At 44.0% G+C, this 21,178-nt stretch overlaps 2 protein-coding genes across 6 annotated transcripts in view; one reads left to right on the top strand and one right to left on the bottom strand.

The window, feature by feature from the left end:
* Window positions 1-12,805: 12,805 nt before the first annotated feature.
* On the bottom strand, window positions 12,806-15,028 carry LOC114224558 (uncharacterized). The gene is made up of 3 exons (XM_028123791.2): window positions 14,665-15,028; window positions 13,128-13,278; window positions 12,806-13,023 (listed from the first exon to the last, which is right to left on the bottom strand). The coding sequence occupies exons 1-3, from the start codon at window positions 14,773-14,775 to the stop codon at window positions 12,965-12,967; spliced, it is 321 nt and encodes a 106-aa protein (XP_027979592.1). The 5' UTR covers window positions 14,776-15,028; the 3' UTR covers window positions 12,806-12,964.
* Window positions 13,085-21,178, top strand: part of ZEB2 (zinc finger E-box binding homeobox 2) — a 129,269-nt gene continuing 121,175 nt past the window's right edge. The window contains exons 1-2 of one of the 5 annotated variants that reach the window (XM_028123786.2): window positions 13,085-13,298; window positions 15,859-16,000. In XM_028123786.2, the coding sequence (XP_027979587.1) occupies window positions 15,928-16,000 (73 nt within the window). In that variant the 5' untranslated portion in view covers window positions 13,085-13,298; window positions 15,859-15,927. Of the gene's footprint in view, window positions 13,299-14,049; window positions 14,946-15,471; window positions 15,667-15,858; window positions 16,001-21,178 lie in introns of those variants that run through there. The other 4 variants (XM_028123789.2, XM_028123785.2, XM_028123788.2 and 1 more) reach the window with 4 other exon arrangements.

A 21,178-nucleotide genomic window follows, 5' to 3' on the forward strand; every position in this document is an offset into this window, starting at 1 on the left:
TATTTGACAGAGAGAGACACAGCGAGAGAGGGAACACAAGCTGGGGGAGTGGGAGAGGGAGAAGCAGGCTTCCCGCTGAGCAGGGAGCCCGATGTGGGGCTCGATCCCAGGACCCTTGGATCATGACCTGAGCCGAAGGCAGACGCTTAACGACTGAGCCACCCAGGCGCCCCCCGATTTTTTTTTAAAAGAGAGGAGTCAAAAGTCACCCCAGAATTTGGGCTTGGAAGACTGGATGGACAGTTGTGCCCTTCAAGAAGAATGTGAAAAGTTAGAAGATATGACTTCAACTCTGACCGTGTATAATTCTACATACCCATGAAAATCCACGTGAAGATGCTCAGAATTCATCCGGAGAGTCTTCTCTGATTCTCCTGTGAAAAACCACAAACGTTTGCAAGGTGGTCAGAATTAGCGGGGCATTTGGCTTTATCTCATTCCCCACTTCCGGTGGCCATCTCTAGAATTCTTGTGTGACCTAGGCTCAGCTCCTTCACTGTTTTCTCTGATGCTTGTCAACACCTACAACATAGTAGTGACTGCCTGAGTGTGGTATTCTTAGAGAAGCACCAACCCAGTTCTGTAGAGTTCCTTGGTTTTCTAACCTTTTCAATAACACACCATGTATCACTGACATGATGACTACTTGTAAATAAGTAACCCAGAAGAAAATCCATTATCATATCCTCCACGAATCCCTTAGCCTCCTGTGTCCCTATTTCTGCACTTTATTTGACCTCCAAAAACTTCATTTCCAATCCAGCTCCTGGCTTCCCAATTATAACAAAACAAATACTGATCTCAGGTGGGGAATTAAGCATCAGAAACAGATGAACTCATAAGACAAAAATCTTATGTCTCTGTCCTCCTGTTTTCATGCAAATGTCCCCAGTAATTAAATCAAGAAAAGAAAATGTAGCAAAAACATATCAGCCAAATGGTTTCAAATTTTCAAAAGAAGCTGTAAATATGGTCCTTTTTAGAAGATCAGGTTCTAACTAGAGTATGAGAAAGGGTAACAGTTGTTCTGATGAAGCAGTTTTTAAATTCTTGTCAGTGATTTAAAGAGAGATAACTGATGTATGTTGAAGAAGCTGGCAAGATTTTTAAATAGTTCGGACGCTACAGGGAGCATTTTTTTTTTTTCTTAAAGCAATGTACTCAGAAGTGTTGGCAAGATTTTATTTGAACGTAGCAGTGCTTATGTGAGGAAGTTATTTTGAATTACCCTAGTATAAATATGTATGACTTTATTTGTATTGAAAATTTCCTTTGCAAGTGAGTGACTGAGGGACTGTTATATCTCTATTGCTTGATAAATGATTTTGGTATTTCATTTTGGAAATAAAATCTTATACTCAGAACTCAAAAATAATATCAGAATCCTGTTTATGACCACAGGTGATTTTTGCACCTACATTAATTCTTTTGACTCTTATTTGGCATGTGGAATAAATGGCATCTGTTGTCTTACGCCTGGCTTCTTTTCTACAGTATTCATACATGCATGCATCCATTCATCCAACAGACATTCTTCTGCACCTCTTGGCCACCAGCTCCATGCTAGGCACTGAACATACAGCAATGGTATTGAACTGGCCTTCCTTACAATATTTCAGGTCAACGTTCTGTTTCCTCCGGGCAGGTTTCTGCAATATAGTGGAAATTTCTAATTTTCCCATTATAGCTTACTATTTAAAAGCTAAGCCTGTTGAAGGCTGTGGACCAGGCTATCTTTGAAAGGTCGTTTTTCCTCGGAACAGAGGGCACCAACAAAAAGGTGAGGAGAGGTGAAGGCGCCGAGAAACAGGACCCAAAGCAGAGGGAAGAAGAGAGAGGGAAGTGTACTGGAGAAAGAAAGCATTGTAAATAAGGCTCACACTTTTCACCTCAAGACCTTTGAGCAACCAGTTACAGTTCTCCATGAAAATGAAACTCCTGGCAGGAGAATCATCTAGCCCATTGGCTGTTGGAGCCTGCTCATTTACTTAAAGGAGAAACAAAACCCAACTCCTGATCTTCTCTGTTTTCTTTCTTTAGCTACTGAGTGGTATTAGCAGGTGAGGAGATCATTTATCCTCAAATGCAATTTCACACTTGGCCTTTGTAAGCAAACCGTACTTCTACTAGTCTTGTCCCTTCCCTCCCTATGCTTTCTTTCCTTTTTCAGGACTAAACCTCTTATTAAATTTTAATATATTTATGTAAAAATCAACCATGAAAAGACTCATCAGAGTCACTGAAAGAGAGACAAATATGTACACATAATTCTGCATATGTTCCTTCATTTATTTTAGGCCATATGTAAAACTGATACAGAGGAAGAGGAATAAGACAGTTTGTGCTAAATAATGTAACTGGGTACATAACTTGATAAAAAGGAGGTGTGTGGGTCTAAGTGTCCGTGGTTTCTGCCTGCTACCCTCATCTATCCTCAGCCTTATCTCAAGCCACTCTAAGTGTAAATGGGAGATCACTTTACTTCCCTTTAAAGCTTCTTAATGAATGGCAGATTCCACCAAAAAACAACAAATATTTACTATATAATAGACACGGCTCTAGGGGGTTAGGAAAGATACATCAGTGATAGACCACCTTCCTTTGTCAAATAAATTACTATTTAGGGAGCCTAAATGAAGCAATGATTAAAAATTTCCAAGTGATGGTACTTTGCTTCAATATCATAAACACGTTACTTTGCCCCAAATTCAAAGTTCAAAGTGATTTCAAATGCAAGCATACTTCACCCAATCCTGAATATTTCCCTCAGCCACACAAGACCCCTCCCTAGTAGAAGCAGAACTCAGCAGAGATCGTCTTTACCTAAGGACCATGGCAAACTATTGTAAATAATTTTTCAATATCTTATATAAATTCTAGTGGTGGTAGGTAATACTATACTTCAGGATCATGCTGATTTCTCTAAACTTAAATTCCAAATGTTTACTAGATAGACAAATTAAGCTTTAAAAGAATGAGGTTTTAAGTTTTCCTTCTTGTTTTGAAAGGCCAAGATTTTTTGTGAATATTCAGTTTTGTTCTGCCCCTCTTGTCTCGAAGGGTCTAGCCATATGCCAAGAACAAGAGGTAAGTCAGCTGCCCACAGCCCAGAAAATTTACCCACAGGAGCCATACTTACAGTTCCACAATGGCCAAGGAAAAGCCTAATAGGAACAGGTGTGTGTGTGTGTGTGTGTGTGTGTAGTGTGTGTGTGTGGTGTGTGTGTGTGTGGTGTGTGTGTGTGTGTGTGTGGTGTGTGTGTGGTGTGTGTGGTGTGTGGTGTGTGTGTGTGGTGTGTGTGTGTGGGTGTGTGTGTGTGGTGTGTGTGTGGTGTGTGTGGTGTGTGTGTGTGGTACATGTGTGTGGGTGTGTGTGGGTGTGTGGGCGTGTGGTGTGTGTGTGTGGTGTGTGGTGGGTGTGTGTGTGTGGTGTGTGTGGTGTGTGTGTGTGGTGCGTGTGTGTGGGTGTGTGTGGGTGTGTGGTGTGTGTGGGTGTGTGTGGTGTGTGTGTGGGGTGTGTGTGTGTGTGTGTGTGTGTAGCAAAGTTAGTTCCAGAGAGAGAGAAAGAAGCCTGGTTTGCACTGTAGTAGAACCACTGGAACAATATGCTCCCTGTGTCCACAGCCCAGTCCTCCCCTGACACCCTCCTTTCCAGGGCATAGGGTAGAAAAGTCACATACACAGTAGATCATGCCAGGGCCTGCTGACCCAACCCCACTCCCAAATTTGCAGGCAGGAGAGTGAAGCAATGTCTGTGCTATATACATAGTCTTACTTTTCTATTTTTCTTTTGTTAAGTAGATGTTTCAGCACTCAACTTGAGGGACAGGAAGAAGATACTGCAGGCCAACTTTCTCAGTGCTATTCTATCACTCCTACCCCCCCACAATGCCTTCAATGCTCTAAAGTCTGGGTAAGAGTAGGTAAAGAGCTTTGGACAGTGTCAAGACCGTCTTCATTTTACCTTGAGCAAATAGGATCTCTGACACTTTCTGACCATGCTGAGCTGGCTACAAGACTGCTTACTCCACTGCCAGGTCACGTGGGGATAATGATGTGAGAAAATACCTTTTCCTTACAATTATAAATGGACATGTGAAATATATAATCTTAGAAGTTAGTATCATGATGTTTGTTATCATGAACCCCCACCACCTTTTCTACTACAAAATGAAAAATTCCATGTTATTTTTCTTTTTTTTTAAAGATTTTATTTATTTCTTTATAGAGGAAGAGTGCATGTGAGCAGCAGGGAGGGACGGAAGGAGAAAGAGAGAGAGAGAATCCCAACCAGACTCCAGGCCCAGCGTGGAGCCTGATGTGGCGTTCAATCCCATGACCCCGAGATCATGACCTGAGTGGAAATCAACAGACACTTAACTGACTGAGCCACCCAGGCACCCCTCCACGTTGTTTTTCTAACTTTGCTATCAGTAAACATTAATGTCTGTATAATGAAAGAACCAGTTAAATAATTTTTAGTAGAATCATAAAATAAATAACAATAAAATAATTAAAATAGTATAATTAATAACTAAAATACATGCTACATCTACTCTACTTTTTTATAATTTAACTTCATATATTTTTCAGGTAATTCATGGGAAGGAATTCCTATTTATTGATATGCGTATCCCGTATCAGACATTTTACATATATTGTTATATTTTTTCACCACAATCAGCTAAAACCTAAGTATTCTTTTGCTTTTTTTTTTAAGTAATCTCTATGCCCAACGTGGGGTTCAAACTCACAATCCCAAAATCAAGGGTCACATGTTCTATCTACCAAGTCAGCCAGGTGCCCTTCTCTTGCTCATTTTTAAAATGAGGCTCATAGGGGTTTAATATCTTGTCCTCAATACACAATTAGTACACACAAAGCAGGAAATCAGATCCAATTCATCAAATTCCAAAATCTGTATCTTTGCCATTGTAATATGCTATCATTGAGGAGAATATAAAAAACCTAGTGTCAAATACACTGATGTCTAGTTTGCAGTCAACAAGCAATAAAAGAATTGTATGAGAAATAAAAACTATTCCCAGATATGCCTGTATCATGATCTTCTTCATGGTCATGTGCTTGGGCCCAACACTGGAGCCAGTGTAAGCTAGGAGGAACCTACACATGGGAGCCCTTCCTGAGTTGAAGGTCCTGGAGAGAAGACTGAACTGACCTGTGAAGCCACAGGCAACAAAGCTAGAGAAAGCATTCGACCTGAGGACTTGACTTGAGTCAACGTTGTAACTAGAGAAATGACCCTAAGTATTAGGTCCAAAAGGCATAAGCCATGCATGGAAAAGCAAGTACTAACCCAATCATCCAGGAAGACTGGCAGTGGATCATGATAGAGTACGCAGAGTGGGTGGGCACAAGCTATTCAGAAAGATATCTGTGAAAGGTGAGATGATTGTGGATAGCCCATGTGCATGGTGTTGGCCATGAAGGCGGCCCTGACAGATTCAAAGGCCCACACAGAACCAGACACTTGAATTCTAGAGAAAGTCATCAATTCTTTCTAGGTCACATCTAAACATGCCAGGCCTAGAAGGGCAGTTTTTTGTTGCTGTTGTTTTCTTAGCTACTATTATTGCATAGTTGTGATTATCATGGAGAAGAACATTTTGGAGAGGAAGGTTTTATATTTAAGCACCTGAAAAACTCTGACAACCAAAAATCATCCCTGGAATGGTGCAAAATTAGAACTGAACAGAGTACAAAGTTTATAATTTTGATCTTTTAACAAAATGAGGACTATTAAAGAAGACCACAAATCGGTATGAAGTTATTTCTAGGTCACCAGACAATCTGTAGGTATAAACAATTGCTTGTCCCATTTCCCTTTAAAAAGGGAAAAAGAAAAAGGTACAGGGCACTCTGAGCCCCTAGGCTGATGTCCAAATGGCCCTTTTGGTGGTTTTGACCTACAAGGAGTATGGAATGAATCCTCCGAGAAAGGAAACAATTAAGGGACACTTGGAGTGCTTTGAGTAGTCAAAGAAAACAACAACAACAAAAAGCCATCAGTATTGGGATTAAAAATCGCAATAGTTTTTTCCCCTTAGCATTTGCATCGATTTTTCAGCTTTTGCATCAAAAAGAAAATCTGGCTTTGTGGATGTTTAAGAGACTAGGGATTTCATTTTCCATTTAATAAACTGATTTTCTCCCCCACTATAGGTACTTGGAATTAGCACAAACCCCAGGATAACAACAATTCCAAAAGGGAATGTTCAGTTCATTATGAATGGTCTTACAGCAAATAATGCTCTGACAGCGAAATTCCTGGTCTCCAAATTTTTAAATTTGCCTTTTTTCCCCTCACAATTCTTACTCAAGACCGCTTCTGAGCTTTTGCACGTTTAACCCTTACACTCAAAGACAGTATGTTACTAAAAAACATGAGAAACTTCAAGTTTACACACTTGGATTAAAAGAAGTCTGATATTTATAACCAAATTATGACCATCTTAAATACAATAAATTAACTGCTGAACTAACATAATATAGAAATACTGTATTTATTCTCACATCTATGGCTATGCATCCCTTGAACAGGTCTAAAGAATCATAATCCAGCCATAAATCTTATGATGTTTTCCATTTTATTTCTTCACTTAATGACACAGCATTCATTTCTCAATAGAAAAATTATGAATGATACTAAAAGTTAGTTTTTAGTAGTCAAAATTAATTTATACTGTCTTTAATTGATCTGTATGTTCCATGTTATTTTTTCAACTTTTCATTATAATAATAAAGCTACATTATAATGACGTTTCATGTATTACTTCATGTAATTCCCAATAAAAACCCTAAGGAATGAACACTATTAGCATACCCACATTGTTGATAAGGAAACACATTTAAAGTAAGTTGCCTGTAATCATACAGGTAGTAATCTGCACTGCTAGTATCAGAAATAGATACCTCAGACTTCAACTGACACAGGGGCATAAAAATTCCAGGGATATATTTGCGTGATCATTTTTAAATAACTTTTAATCAGCCTATATATTAATAAGTAAAAAAATGTAAAATTACCTTAAGTACCATGTCTTAATTATTTGTCAATTGTCTCAATGTTCCACTTTTGACCTGTATAAATAGACATAACCAAAAAGTTCAGTGATCAAACTCCAATAAGAAAAATATGGTGCATAATTAGTGCGTATCTCTGCATTTGGGGAGGAGAGTGAATGGATTTTACACAGGGTATTGTTTTTCCTAAGTAACTGTAGTTTTGTCACATATTTGTATGTGATTACTATATAAATGGTTTACAAATTGTTAAGAAGTTTCATGGCTATCTAGAAAGAATAATACAACTCAATAAACTTACACAAATGTTAAAGAGAAATTTTACATTAAAATGTTATTTTGTTACTTTGTCCTAAGAGAATGATTTAAAAAAAAAAAAACAGTTAAAATTAAGCATTAGATATGCAAATATGTGTTCAGATCAGAGATACCAAAATTATTCAAATGATTAATTATTCATCATAAAATGTCAATTAATAATTATGAAGCATAAAAGGCATCTTTCTAGTGCATCTTTATTTTTCTAGGCCTAAAAAGCAGCTTAATATACATGTTCAATTGACTTCTAACAAGTTCTAAAAATGCAACAAAGTAAACAAATTGTAAACAAGTGCAAACTCTGAATTTTAATAAGTGAACACAAATGTGCTCAAAATGAATGAAAAACAAAAAAATAAGGAAACCAAAAAACATAGCCACATTCATGACATTTGCAGCCCCATGTTCACTCACCTGCTAGGTAATGGGGCAACCTGGCCAAGAAATCAACCCAATGACTCCAGTTGTGAATTTGTTTAGCAAGTACAAAATAAACATGTTTCTCTCTGAAGTGATCAATCTTTGTGGGGAGGAGGGTGCTTTGGGAATTTTTGACGCTTTCTGAATAAACATTAAAAGATAAAACACAGTTTCAGTTTCTTTAAATTACTTATCATAATTTCTAAAGTCGATTAAATACTGCTAAAGTATCGCTGTAAATAAGAATTTCTTCCACATTACTTTAATTATAAATTATTTCTCTATATCAAATATTATTTTTTTCCAGGAAGATTATATCTTTTAAAAAAATCAGTTTGAGCTGATATGATTCAGAATAAGAAGCTATTTGATTACTAAGATATTGATTAATATTTATGATTATGATTTACTTTTCACTGACACCTGGTGAACTTGCTCTCTGATGACCCAGGGAGTTATTTTAGTTAAGACGTCCCTGACCTCCTGCTGGTAAATTAATTACATATTAAACACTGTGTTTTCAAAACTAAATGATAAATCTGGACACCTAAAGGAGGCACAAAAGAATCAGAGCGGGAGCGAGAAAGAGAGAGAGAGAGGATGCTAAGAAACAAAACAAGAGATTGCAAAGGAAGATAATCAGATAAAAAGAAAGGAGAATGTAGGAAATGCAATTGGGAAAGAATTTCAAGAAAATAAGGATAAAGGGCAGGGAGGGCTGACAGGAGGGCAAGAGGGAGGGAGGAAAGAGAGGCTTTGGGGTTTTTAATTCCCTGGCGAGGCTGCTGGCGTCCGCGCCCTTAACGCCACAGCCTTCCAAGTTGAGGCGAAAGCCACCTCCTCGGGCCTGCGTCGCATCCAACTTACTCCAAGTTTTCTGGTGACTCCTACAGGGCCCCTTTCCTTCCCCGCCCCCCCCCCCTTGGAGAGATTGACAGTCGCGTGGAGGAGGCTTTTCCAGGCACAGCCTTTCTCATGGTAATCAGCCCCCAGCATCACCTCCCGGCTGCGGCCGCTCCGGCTCCTCGCGCAGCTCGCGGACCCCGGGGACCGGAAACAGGGCGGCGGGCGGGGAGCCGGCTAGCTAGCGACCCAGGTCAGCTGACCCGGCGGCGGGGTGGGGGTCGCGGGGTTCCCGGGCGGGTACAGGTCTGGGGAGGACGGGCGGGCGGAGACGGACACCCCCCCCACGTGCTCCTCCGCCTGTGCGGCGGGGCCTTACCCTGAGATCGAATGGAGGGACCGAAGCTGGGGGCGTGGGGGACCGAGCGCGCCGAGAATTGGGGGCGACAAGCAGACCTGTTTTGCATCAATAAATTAAGACGCTCATTTGAGTCCTGAAGTTTGCTGGTTCCTGTCAGTGGAGACGTTGGCAAAAGCACTGAAGCCCAGATTCAGCCTTAACTTCAAAAAATAAAGGAAAATAAAATAAAAAGAACCCCTCAGCTGGCCGCCCTGCTGGGACCAGGTGACGTGCGTGATTCCATAGCCCGCGGGCCTCACAGCAGGGACGTTAGGGTCGGTCTGAGGTTCTCTGGTCCTGTTTTGATTTTGTTTAAAAGGGTTTCTCAGAGAGATGCTCCTGATTTTTTTTTTTTTTAAATAGATTTCCCCCTCCTATCCTCGGCTCAACTCCGAATGGATTGGATTGCAAGTTTGCACGTGAGAAAACCGTTTGGCTTGGCTTGGACCCCTGCCGACCCCCACCCCTTCCACACACACCTCAATCCAGGGGTCTCCCTTATCACCCTTTGCTTGCAACTCTAAAAGAAGTTGCCCACCTCCTGCGTAACAACACAGGGTTGAAATAATTCCTCTAGATGAAAGATCAATTCCGTTTCAAAACGAGAATAGGTTCCTTTTTTTTAATTTTCTCCACATGGTACAAAATAAACAGAATTTTCTATATTAAAAAAAAATTCATTAGCTGGGCCAAATTCGAATTCCTTCTACAGCCTGTGTGTTCAAGAGCAGAAACATTGTATCTCTTTGGGCTTCTGGGCCGGCAAGCGGAGCTGCGGGCTGGCGCGGGGGATGGAGAGAGGGGGGGCGAATTGCTGTGAAAGTTGGGGAAATTGACCGACTGAGAGGTGAATGGGGGGACGGGCACCAGATCCTGGCTGAAGGAAATTGGAAAAAAAAGTGCATCTTCTTACCCTGCCTGGGTGGAGGGAATCCTGAGGGAGGCAGTTTATTTTACTCAAAGAAACCCTAAAGAATTTTTTTCTCCCTCCAATGTCGATTGTAGCGTTATTTCGCATTTACTTGTATCTGTCGTTTTAATCCCCTTCGTATGCGCTAATCTCGAAATGGATTATTAATGGGAAAGAAAGATCGGGAAGGAGCGATTCATTTGCAGGACTTGTTTTGCTGTGTGAGGAGCCGAAAGCACCAGTCCTCTCTCGACTTTTCCCTGCGCCCTGCGCTCATGCATCCCGCTGATCCCACGATCCCCATTGTCCCCGACCTGGCCTTCGGACTAAGGGAGTGTTCGGAACAAATTTCTATTCGGCTTCCTTCGATCTCACCGCCTCTGCGTTGGTGGGAACTCTCGGTCAAATGAGGAGGGGAGTGCCAGGGGCGTGCCAGGCAGGGGCGGGGGGCAACATACGCGCGCGCTCACCCCTCTCAGAGACCCTTCCCTTGCCATCATCCAAACATACATCTTAATGGGACCCTAAAAGATTGCTTTTTTACCCCAAATCAAATACTTGAAAGTTGGAACTCCTAGTCCTAAGTGTTGGGGCTGCCTCCTGCCACTTCAACAATTACTGAGCCCAGAGTAATCAGATGATTAAGTGTTTTTAATGGAAATATTTGAGTCTCTTTTTTTTTTCCTTTAAGCCAGATCCTAAGTAACCTGACACTAATATACATAATAAAGACAAGTGATTTGTTAGCCCTTCCCTGGATCCTTTGACCTGAGGTTTTGCCTGTGAGTGTGTGTGTGAGACTGTAACCATCCAACGACTACCTGGGCTAATACAGTGGGGTCTTCTTGCAATCACTCCTTGCAATGGGATCCTTCTTCCATGGGAATGGAAGTGGGGAGGCTGAAAAGCAAACTTCTAGAGAAAGTTGGATTCCATTTTTTTTAATAAAAAGGAGGGAAAGTGGGAAGAGGAAGAAAAAAAGACATTAACAATAGAGATAAATAGAGGAGGAATTTGATAAGTCATACATATATTTAATATAAATATATACTATTAAAAGTAATGTAAAACATAAAATTTAAAATATGTCTGACCCATATTGGAAATCATTAATTTTCCTTTTTTATAATTAACTCTTAGACTGATGCTCTCAAATGCTCCTCTTCTATAGGTAAATTATCTGTAATGGTGTGGGGAAGAAGATTAATTTATCTAGTTATTCTCATTGTATTACTCAAGTTGGGAGAGAGGTAAGTCTGTAAACCACGGTGAAATTTTACTTTTTTGCATCTTAAAGTAAGAAGAGGCTGTGGTCATGCTGGATGGCTACTGCCCCCCACCCCACCCCCAATATACAAAATACAAAGACATGCACCTCTGGGAGTATGGATGTGGCAACCCATGTGGTGGCTTTTCCCTCCTCTGAGTGCAATTGCAAGTGACTCCTACATTCAAAGTCTTGCTTTAGGCACACATTCAAAGCACAATTCAAAGCAGTTTATCTTAATATAAGTAAAAGTCTAGTGTTGGATCAGGGTATTATCTGTTTCAGATTTCATCAGACTGAAAACGGGGTTGTGACACTAACAATATTAAAGCAGAAAAGCTGGCGTGAGGTTGTTTAGTTCTCTTGACACCTCCACCTTTACCTTTGCAAGGAAGTCCAAAGGCTGTGGGACTGGAAGTTTATTTGTGCTCTGAGATTCTCAAGCACTTTCACTCTTAAAAAAAAAAAAAAAAAGTCTCAGTGCTTTAAGAAATTGAGCCTGAACCATTGGAGGCTAAGAAATTTCTTCCTTTTCCGATAAATGCCTGTGCTCAGCATCCTCAAATTTGGCTGTCTTTATTTACTTCTATATTAGTTCCAATTACGTGCAGTGTAAACCAGCTTTTTGATTAACAAAACAGCAGAGCATTGGTTAAGAACACTTAAACTTCAAAAAAAATTCCCCTGGGAAGTGGGCTCTGAATTGGTTAATAATGTGCAGTACTTGCTAAATTGCTGACTTCCAGATGTGGAAAATATCTTTCTTGTTTAGGACCTATGTAACCTGATTGGATTACGACAGAAGCGTCACGTTGGAAGCTTTTGAGTGATTATTTAATTAACCATACAGTAGAAAGCTGTATTCTCCAGGAAATCCCTTCCATATTTACATAACCAATCCCTTCAGAGCAAAGGTGGAGTCTTTTTTTTTAATTTTACTTTAATTGCAAAATCAAAAATATATATACTCCAAAACTTAGACCCCATGCCGTTTAATATCATGCTCTTCCTTTCCTGCTAAGTTTCTCTATGGCCTTTCTCCTTTTCCTCCTACACACACTCCCTCACTTTGTAGTGAGGTCTCCCTGAATGCAGAGAGATTCAGAGATCAGTCAACCCAGCTCTCTATGTTAATTTACTTAGAGACCCTTTTTTAAAATGCCAAACTACTTTTTAGTATTGGGATCCAATCCAAAAATTCATCATAAACACACCCCAACACACACACCCTAAGATGCAGTTCACATGCAGCTTTTTTTTTTTTTTCTGGCTCTGCCATCTAAAAAGAAAAAAAAAAATAAATAAGAAAAAAGGCAAAGAATTTAGTTCCAGAAGACGTGCTGAGAAATCCACACAACTTAATGTTCATCTCAAATCTGGTCATTAGAAATATCTGTATAAGAAGAAGAAGCGATCTGGATTGAGGACCCGGGATCTTTCCCTTTAACTTTCGCCCCTTAGAGTTCTCCAGTTCTGTGAATGGTGTGCACCGTTTTCCGCCCTGTACTCTGTAGGATTTAGTGATGGGGATAATGATGCCAAAGGCTTGACGGGGGGGGGGGGGGGGGGGGCGGCGGGGGGGCGTGGAGAAGGGAGGGAGGGAGGGAGGCGAGAGGGAGGGAGAGAGGAAGGGAGGGAGGTGGAATTTCATTTCTTCCACTAAAGCGTTTGCGGAGACTTCAAGGTATAATCTATCCCAGATCCTTTCCCAGAGAGAAACTTGGCGATCACGTTTTCACATGATGCTCACGCTCAGGGCGCTTCAATTATCCCTCCCCACAAAGATAGGTGGCGCGTGTTTCAGGGTCTCTCCTCTCTCTCCTACAGAAAAGAAAAAGAAAAAAATGTCATTAGAAGAGGCGTAACACGTCAGTCCGTCCCCAGGTTTGTGTTTCCTGGAGTGGCCGAAAGAGATCAGTTCTAACCTGCTCCGCAGGAATAACGGTCCTGCCTCCCGACACTCTTGGCGAGGTTTTGTACAGTTTGCTCCGGGAGCTGTTTCTTCGCTTCCACCTTTTTCTCCCCCACACTTCGCGGCTTCTTCATGCTTTTTCTTCTCACCATTTCTGGCCAAAACTACAAACAAGACTTCGCAGGTAGGTTTTTTTTTTCCCCTTTTCTCTTTTTATTCTTTTTTGGTATGGTCATCCCCCACCCTCCTTTTATGATTTTTCTCCTTTTAAGTGGGGATGTGAGTCTGAAGTGAGAAGGAGTGTCTGTGGGCAGGAATTTCAGGTGGGTTTAGCTCCTTTATGGCAGGCTTTCCCCAAGAGTGACTTCTTCGATTTCTCTGGCACTCCCGCTCTCTCTCCTTCCTTTTCTCTCCTTTTTCCTCCCCAAAATAATTTGCCCTGTACCTGTCCATTCAGGTAACCAAAGGTGCCTTTTGCTACCCAGCCTAGGAAAAGTTTTATTGAGAACTACATGGTGGAATGAAAACTCTTCAAGGGGAGAGATTCTGCTCTGTTTTTGCATCTAGTTCCAGTTCATTGTATTCAGCAATTAAAACTTGGCAAATACCTGTTAATAATTACAAAACTTGATCGATACAAACCTACCAAATTCAGGGGCAAGTCTTTCTCTTAGATATGGCAGTGCATCCTCTCCCACCGGAGAAGGCTGTTTTCTAAGCAGAAAGTTGCCTGTTTTTGTCTGCTTAGCGAGTTTCATTTCTTTATTTTATTCTTTGTGTGTGTATGTATGTGAAGTAACACCTCACTTCTGTGATGATAAATAAAGAAGTGAAAGTCCTCATGGAACTTGAGTCGTTTACCAAAGTGTGTGTATGGGGTGGGGGGGGGGGTCACTACAGCTGGGAAGAAAGCTGCTGTCAGGATATCAGAGTTTTAAATTAAGGATAACTTTTGAAATTGTATTTTAAATGGCAAAGTATTATAGACATGGATTTAACAGGAGACACATGCACACACATATCCCATTCCATACTTTGGCACTGAAAAGTCGAGAGAGATAACTGGAGTTCCCAGGAACAGTGATGAGCCCGGCTAACATGAATGTGTTTATCTCCCACCTACTTATATATTTTACATGCTCCCCCTATAATGATGAAGGCAAGATTACTAACTCCAGAGTTAGAAATAACAGGCAAAGATAAAGTTTACAGCACAAATGCTCTATCTATCCCTCACACACACACATGCTCATAAAACTAGCAGCTTACTTTATTAAACATGTATTTATATGCAATCGTGTGTAAGTCTCAGCATGAATACAGGCAGGCCAGCTGTTTCATCCCAGACACTTGTGTGACCATTTCCTTATTTCAGGATTTTTCCCAACAATTTACAATCAATAGGAGAGCCAAGAAATGACAAAATGTGTCAAACTTAAAAGTCACCCACTATGCCTACGTTAAATTCAAGGTGCTTTCTAAATCATCCACTTCCCCTTCTCTCTGCCCCCCCCACCCCTCTCATCAAATGTGTGGAAACTGATACTCACTTTCCAGGTTTTCTGCAAAGCTTCGAGCACAGGAGACAATAGGTGCGGGGCGTGGGGACGGAGTGTGCTCGGCAGAGAAAGGGTTAATGGCCCTTGTGTTACAGTTTGCATCTGTTACATCTTTTATAGCCCCTGTTTAAACTAATCCTCGAGGCACAGCATCTTCCCAACCTCCACCGAGTTTCGGGATTCTCCTCCTCTCCTGCCTGCCTCCGAGGTTCCCCTTCTCCAAGTTTTGACAGTTTCAGCTGAAAAAATGCAGCGCCTCTCTCGATTTTTAGGTACAAAAGTTTCGAAGCCAGAAAGGATACGATCATTTAGTAGAGCTTAAAAGTATTGCCGTAGCGGTTGGACTTTCTCTTTCCTTTCTTGAGGGGATAAAAAAAAAAAAAAAAAAAAAAAAAAAAAAAAAATCTACTGGAACTATTTAAGGAACCAGTGTAGGGGAGCATGTGTGTGAATGAGGTGGGGGAAAATACTTAAGTAAATATTGTCAAAGTGGCGGGGGGGGGAGTGGGGGGTGGGAAGCGACAGTGTCCAAAGAGGCTTGTAATTATACTTCTTATTTCGGCGTGAAACGGGAAATCTTAATTTGGGGGCGGGGGACTGGGGGGAGGTAGAGACAGTGCCTCGATAAACTCCAAAAGGGGAGGGGAGGGGGCGCGGGGCGAGTGGGCTTCCTATAATTACTATTATCAATTTGCCCGAGTGTGCTTCATCCGGGGGCTGTTTCGCGTTGTTTGTTTGTTTGTTTCCTCTGGGGAATGGGGTTGGGGCGGGGGGGGGGGGTGAGACAAGATGAGAGTGAAAGAAAGCCTCGCCTCACCCCAAGTTCCCGAGCCGGGCTGAGGACTTTTCCGAGGAAAGGGTCCGCCTAGCCCTGAGTCAAGCAGCCTTACTGTACCGCCGTGTGCATTCCCTCATACGGTCAGGAGTTATGACTCATTTTGAAGATGTAATTCTTGTCTCTCTGATCCCCTCGCGGGTGCAACACACCAAACAGTAACAAACACAAAGCGCCTCGGGGCCAAGGCTGGGGGTAGGGGGCGGGGAGGGGGCCGCCGAAGTTTCGCTTTGGCGTTGGGGGGCGCGGATGGGTGCTCGCCGGGGCCCTGGCCCGGCTCCCCTGGGCGGCCCGCGCGCGTTTCAATGGGCGCGGGCGATGCCCACATTGTCGCTGTGTTTGGTTGCTAGATCGAGCCTGCGTGCTGCCGAAGCAGGGCGCCGAGTCCATGCGAACTGCCATCTGATCCGCTCTTATCAATGAAGCAGCCGATCATGGCGGATGGCCCCCGGTGCAAGAGGCGCAAACAAGCCAATCCCAGGAGGAAAAACGGTAAGAAGCGGCCCGAACCAAACTTTTCCGGGCCACTCCGCGGCTCAGAGACCCAGGGAGAAGGAGGGGGAAAGGGAAAGGGAACCGAGGCGGCGGCGGCGGCGGCGCCCAGGGCTCGCGGGCGAGCCTCTCTCCGTGGCCGGCGCAGGAGCCCGGCGCGCGCGGCGGCTGGACCCGGGGAGTTGGGGAAGTGCCGGGCAAAGTGAGCGGGGGGCGCCGGGGGGCTCCGAGAGCTGGGGTCTGGCGGGGGCCCCGCGCCCCCACCCCCGCCGCCCCCTTGTGCCCCCGCCTCCGCCCTCCCGCTGCCTCCGCCTCTCGCTCCGCTAGCGCCCGGTCCGCCGGGTCCCCGGCCGGGCTGCGGGAGTGTCCGGCAAGGGCAGGGCGGGGGCCTGGGCGCCGGGTTGTGCAGGATCCCGGGGCGGGGGCGGGGGTGGCAGAGGAACTGCGAGGGCGGGAGAGGGGGCCTGGGGCTGTGCCTCCGCACGGCTTAAAGTTTCTTGCCGGAGTCTCGCGGCCGCCTCTCCGTACGCCAAGTAACGGTCCGCGGGCAGCGGGGCCCGGCTGGGCGCGCCCGGACCTTGGGTGGGAGGGACTCGGCCGGCCCTGCGCGGGGTCCGGCAGGGTCCGTGCGGGCTCGGGGGTGGGTGGCTCCTCTCCAGCGGGCTCTGGCCCCACGCCGGGGACTGGAGGGGTCGAAGAGAGCAGGGAGACTTCTGGGCAGTTTCTACATGGTCAGGAGGAGCCCGTTATCCAAGCTGAGTCAGGAAGGAGGAAGGAGATAGGGGTACGAGGGGGACACACAGACCAGAGGTGGGAGATTAAAAGGGTGACTGTTAATAAGGTCTATCTTGGCGAGAGGCAGAGAAGGGATGAAGTAAAGGAGAGAGAAACAGAGAGACAGAGAGAGATCGACCCCCCTAGGTATTACCCCCGAACAAAATCGTGGGAATAAAAGAGAAAAGTGATTGGCAAGAGCGCAGAAGGCGCCTGGGGGAGGGGAGAGAGCTGGGGACCAGAGAGGGTGCTGGAGGGAGCTGACAGAGGATACTGAGTTTAAAAAGAAAAACCAACCCCCCAAAACAAACAAGCGAACTAGCGCCAGCTCAGACTGGGAAAGGAAACTTCTCGCTCCCCTCGATCTCAGCTTGATCACCCGGCACGGGGCCGCGTTGACGCTCCTGAGCTGGACGTGGGGACGCGGCGCCGGCCCGGCCTCCGGCCTCCCGCAAACCCAGCCCGCACCTCGCCGGGACCGCCCGGCCCACTTGGAGGAACTTTCCTCTAGAGAGGACAATTGTGCGCGCCCCCGGCCTGCCCCGGAGCTGCGCGGCGCAGGGAGGGGGCGGCTGGGGGCGCAGTGTGGGGTGCTGGAGAGAGAGAAAACACAAAGACGAGAGAATTTTGATTAGAGACAAATGATGCTTCTCTATCTGTCTCTGTCTCTCTAGGTTGTGTGTGTTGTGTGTGTGTGTGTGTGTGTGTGTGTGTGTGTGTGTGTGTATCTTTTGCTTGTTGTGGTGGAGGTGTCGAGCCATATGGGGGAGTGATAGAGGAATTTTGGTCAGAAACTGTTCGTTACGTTATCCTGCCTTTCCCTTTGTGCTGCCTTTGATCTATTTGCTTGGCTTAGTATTACAAAAAAAAAAAAAAAAGTACAATAATATATTCTGAGCTGCTTCCCCAAGATCCAGTTGAGGCTGCCTCTTTTTAAGTCAGTCTCTCCTCTCTTTCTCCCTCTCTCTCTGTCTCTGTCTCTCTGTCTCTCTCTCTTAATTCAATTTTTTTCTTCATTCTGGAATCTGGCATTATTTAAGGTGGTCCTTACACAGGAGACCTCCCCTTCCCCATCTCTGGGTAATTTAGTAGACACTAAAATTATACCTAATGTCCCCCTCTCCTCTCTTGTGTTTCCTCTGTTCCTTTTATTAAATGTTGGTTATTGATTTTCTAAAATCAATGTCTGTTGTGGGGCTTTTTTCCCCCTCTTACAAGTATCTAAAGCACGGTGCTGATCAACTGGATAACAAAAGCTTTGTGTCAAGGAGCCTTTTTTTTTATGTTAAACAGTCATATTTTTTTTTGAGAGAGAGAGAGAAAAGAGAAAGAGATATAAAGCAAGGTTCCCAGAAGTGTTCTTTTGCAGAAGACACTATTTAGAATGTTTGTTTCTGCTTTCCTGCCTCCTCCCACTCCCTTCGGGATTTTGCCACTGCTGACCAGCCTGGCTGGGCAGTGAGGTCAGGCCAGAGCCCAGGTCTGGGGAAAGAGAGGGCTCCAAGCTCCCTGGGAACCCTGAGGGGTGGGGCTGGTGGAGAGGGAGGCCTGATGGGGGCTTCGCAGGTGAAACAGAGTGCCAGGGAGGTGCTCAGCCATGGACCCCGCAACCATTTCCCCTACGCCCAGCCACTAACTTGGGAGAAGCCTCAACACTCCGAAATGGAAAGTTGCATTGCACATTTTTTAAGGCATTTATCTCAGGCCTTGCACACTTAACAACAAGCCTGTCCATTGTTTACAGCTTCTCTAACTTTGACTATTACCTGTCTCTTTTTCCAAATAATCTGTGAAAAACATGCTGTGAATTGGTTACTTGTCAGTGTTTTCCTTCGGGTTTAATCTGACTGAGCAATGCCCTGGTTTTGAGAAGCAGGTAGAAGAGTTTTCTTCCCCCTTTTTCATTTTCTTTCTCATCAAGCACATATCCAATGCCTTTCCCTTTGGGGATTGCCAGGATTTATCTGAACTGAGTGGATTTTTCTTCTTTCCTGGATTCATGGAAAAGATGTCACTTTTGAGCTTGTGTCTTTGCTGATAACACTAAATATGATGATGCTTATCAAAATCATATAGAAATTCCTGGAAAGGAATAATGGCAATACTAATCACAGAAGTAAGAAGCTGCAAGAAAAAGAAAAAAAAAAAAAAAGATGGTCATCCAGGAAACTAGAATGGCACTTTATATAATTTTAATGAAGTCAACAACGTATATATAAAGGAAGGCGACAAGAAGAAAAAACATGTAAAGCAGTTGTGTGTGTGTGTGTGTGTGTGTGTTTGAAAGGCTGGTCAAGAATGTGGGTTAGAAGACGATGCTGTATACAATTATTAAAAAGCGAAGGAGAAGGAGGCAGTTTGAGGGAAATAAATGTGCAAAGAGAGAAACCAGAATCTAAAACCCAGCCTTCAAGATTCTCAGACCAACAAGATGCTTGGCAAAGAGAGTGCCAGGGCCAAGTTAATCCATAGCTGACAGTCCCCTTTCCCCCACATGGAAAGGATGAAATCTCTTCCCAGAAAGTAAGATGTGCAGGAAGAAAGGGGGAGAGGGGTGAGGGGGAAGGAGGCAAAAAGCAAGTTGCCGGCAGACAAGAATGTGTGTCGGTTTCAAGAAAGTTCAGTCAGATGATCTTCAGTCGCCTGACTCACTTTGTAACACTTTCACTGAAGCTAGAGAGGAGGGGGAAAACCCACCCCCCCTTTTCCATTCCCCTGATTATACCCCACTATCTCCACACAGCCTTGGAGTCAGAAATGAGCACTTGGAGCCCGGAGATGCCCGGCTGTTGCCTGCCACTGGCGGGCCCGGTTGTAACTTGCAAAGTTTGTTGCTTCAGCCCCTTGATTCAGGCTCCAGCTCTTGGGGATGCTCCTGTTTCCCTGCGGCATCCTGCGGAGCCTGGGAAGATGGGCCAGCCTCCCCAGCCCATTGCCTTCCAACATCAGCCTCTGAAAAATCACACACATACATGCAGGTTGTAACAAAAATCAAATCCGGAAACTACTTGTTTCAGAAAAAGGAATGAAGTTGTGTTTTAGATGAAAACAATTCAGAGTGGAGAGGAAAAGGAAATGGAAGAAAGACAGAAAAGTTAAATTTGATTTTTCTTCAAACTTTCAGCTAAAGGGTTGGGGATTGTGTGGGGGGAGTGGGGAAGATTTTTACAAATGCCTTTGGTCTCTGATTTCCAGTGGTAAAAGAAAAGGGATGAAGTTGGATGTGTTCAGGGCTCTGGACCCTAGGGGAGAAACAAGCAGATGAGCAGACATGATTATCCTTTTTTAAGATAAGCCCTCTCTCCTTACCACTTCCTTAAAGGGAGTGGAGGCGCTGGTGGTGATGCTTAGAGGACAGAGAAGTTGCTTCCGTTTCAGAGATGCTTACATAAAAAGGACAAGAAATGCTTTCTGCCCCTTCTTCAGAATGTGGCTCCTGACTCTCTCCCGAGAGGTGAAGTTGGGATGGGGCAGCCCGGAGTCAGAGCCCCTCAGTACACACTGAGGCAGGGAAGTTTCCTTCGGATTACAGTTGCTTCAGACTTGGTTATCTTTGCAAGTGGAGAAATCTTTTGCAAGTAGCTTTCTTCATAAAGTTGATGAGTTTATAGGGAGCCTGTTTGCTGATTCTCAAAGCACTCAGGCAGTTTGTGTGGCAGGTACCAGTTCTGAGGGCGCTCCAAAGATATCCATCTCCATCCTTTTCTGTCTGTGGAGAGCTTCTGCAAGTTTCGTCACGCTGCACACACACAAGACTGGGGGCTGTGTATCTAGACTGATCTATTTGTTTTATTTCGGTTTGGAAACACTAAGTCAGTTGGGGTAGAACATGCCTTCCTTCGTAGCAGAGCCACTAGCCTGCTGGCATCCATAGTGTGACGCTCCACCAGGGGTAAGGGTGGGCTAAGGATTTTAAACTTTACATTGTTACTCTGTTGCCAAATAAAAATAAATTCACGTCTTTAAGCATTTATTTCCAAATACGAATAAAGCCAAGATTAAAGTTCCCTGCTAAACTGCTATGTCATATGTATCCGATCCTTCCTTTCTTGTTTGCTTAATTTGCTCAAAGTAAAGAAAATTCCAAGAGGTTATCAAACACCCTAATGCCATATTAAGAATATTTCCTTGGAGAAATGTATGTCTACCCAGAAAGTAGGAAAGGGCGGTGTTGTTAGCTCTCTAGCAGTGCCGCGTTTCTTCTAAGATGTGGGAGATTCTTTTCCTTACAACGGTTTTTGTCATCTGCATTCTTCCAAGGCTTTTAAGGTGCATTTTCTTCTGTGTGAAAGGGAACTCTTTGTCCTTTCCCTCTCCAGCACCGTGGCTTCCCAAGGTAGACACTATTTTGTGCCTGTCACAGAGAGAGGGAGTGCAGGTTTGCAATGCTCACAGACAATTGAT

This window comes from Eumetopias jubatus, unplaced genomic scaffold (assembly GCF_037043125.1).
Source record: "Eumetopias jubatus isolate StellerSeaLion01/CBP00866 unplaced genomic scaffold, mEumJub1_p1.0 scaffold_3, whole genome shotgun sequence".
In the NCBI taxonomy this organism is placed as follows: domain Eukaryota; kingdom Metazoa; phylum Chordata; class Mammalia; order Carnivora; family Otariidae; genus Eumetopias; species Eumetopias jubatus.

What these genes read in the sequence shown, in the direction of transcription:
- LOC114224558 (XM_028123791.2), bottom strand. Translation starts at nt 14,775, where the DNA reads ATGCAAACTGTAACACAAGGGCCATTAACCCTTTCTCTGCCGAGCACA. An exon ending in CTTTGCAGAAAACCTGGAAA is followed by an intron (nt 13,279 to 14,664) that starts GTGAGTATCAGT and finishes TCTTGTTTGTAG; the next exon opens with TTTTGGCCAGAAATGGTGAG. An exon ending in CCGTTATTCCTGCGGAGCAG is followed by an intron (nt 13,024 to 13,127) that starts GTTAGAACTGAT and finishes TCTTTTCTGTAG; the next exon opens with GAGAGAGAGGAGAGACCCTG.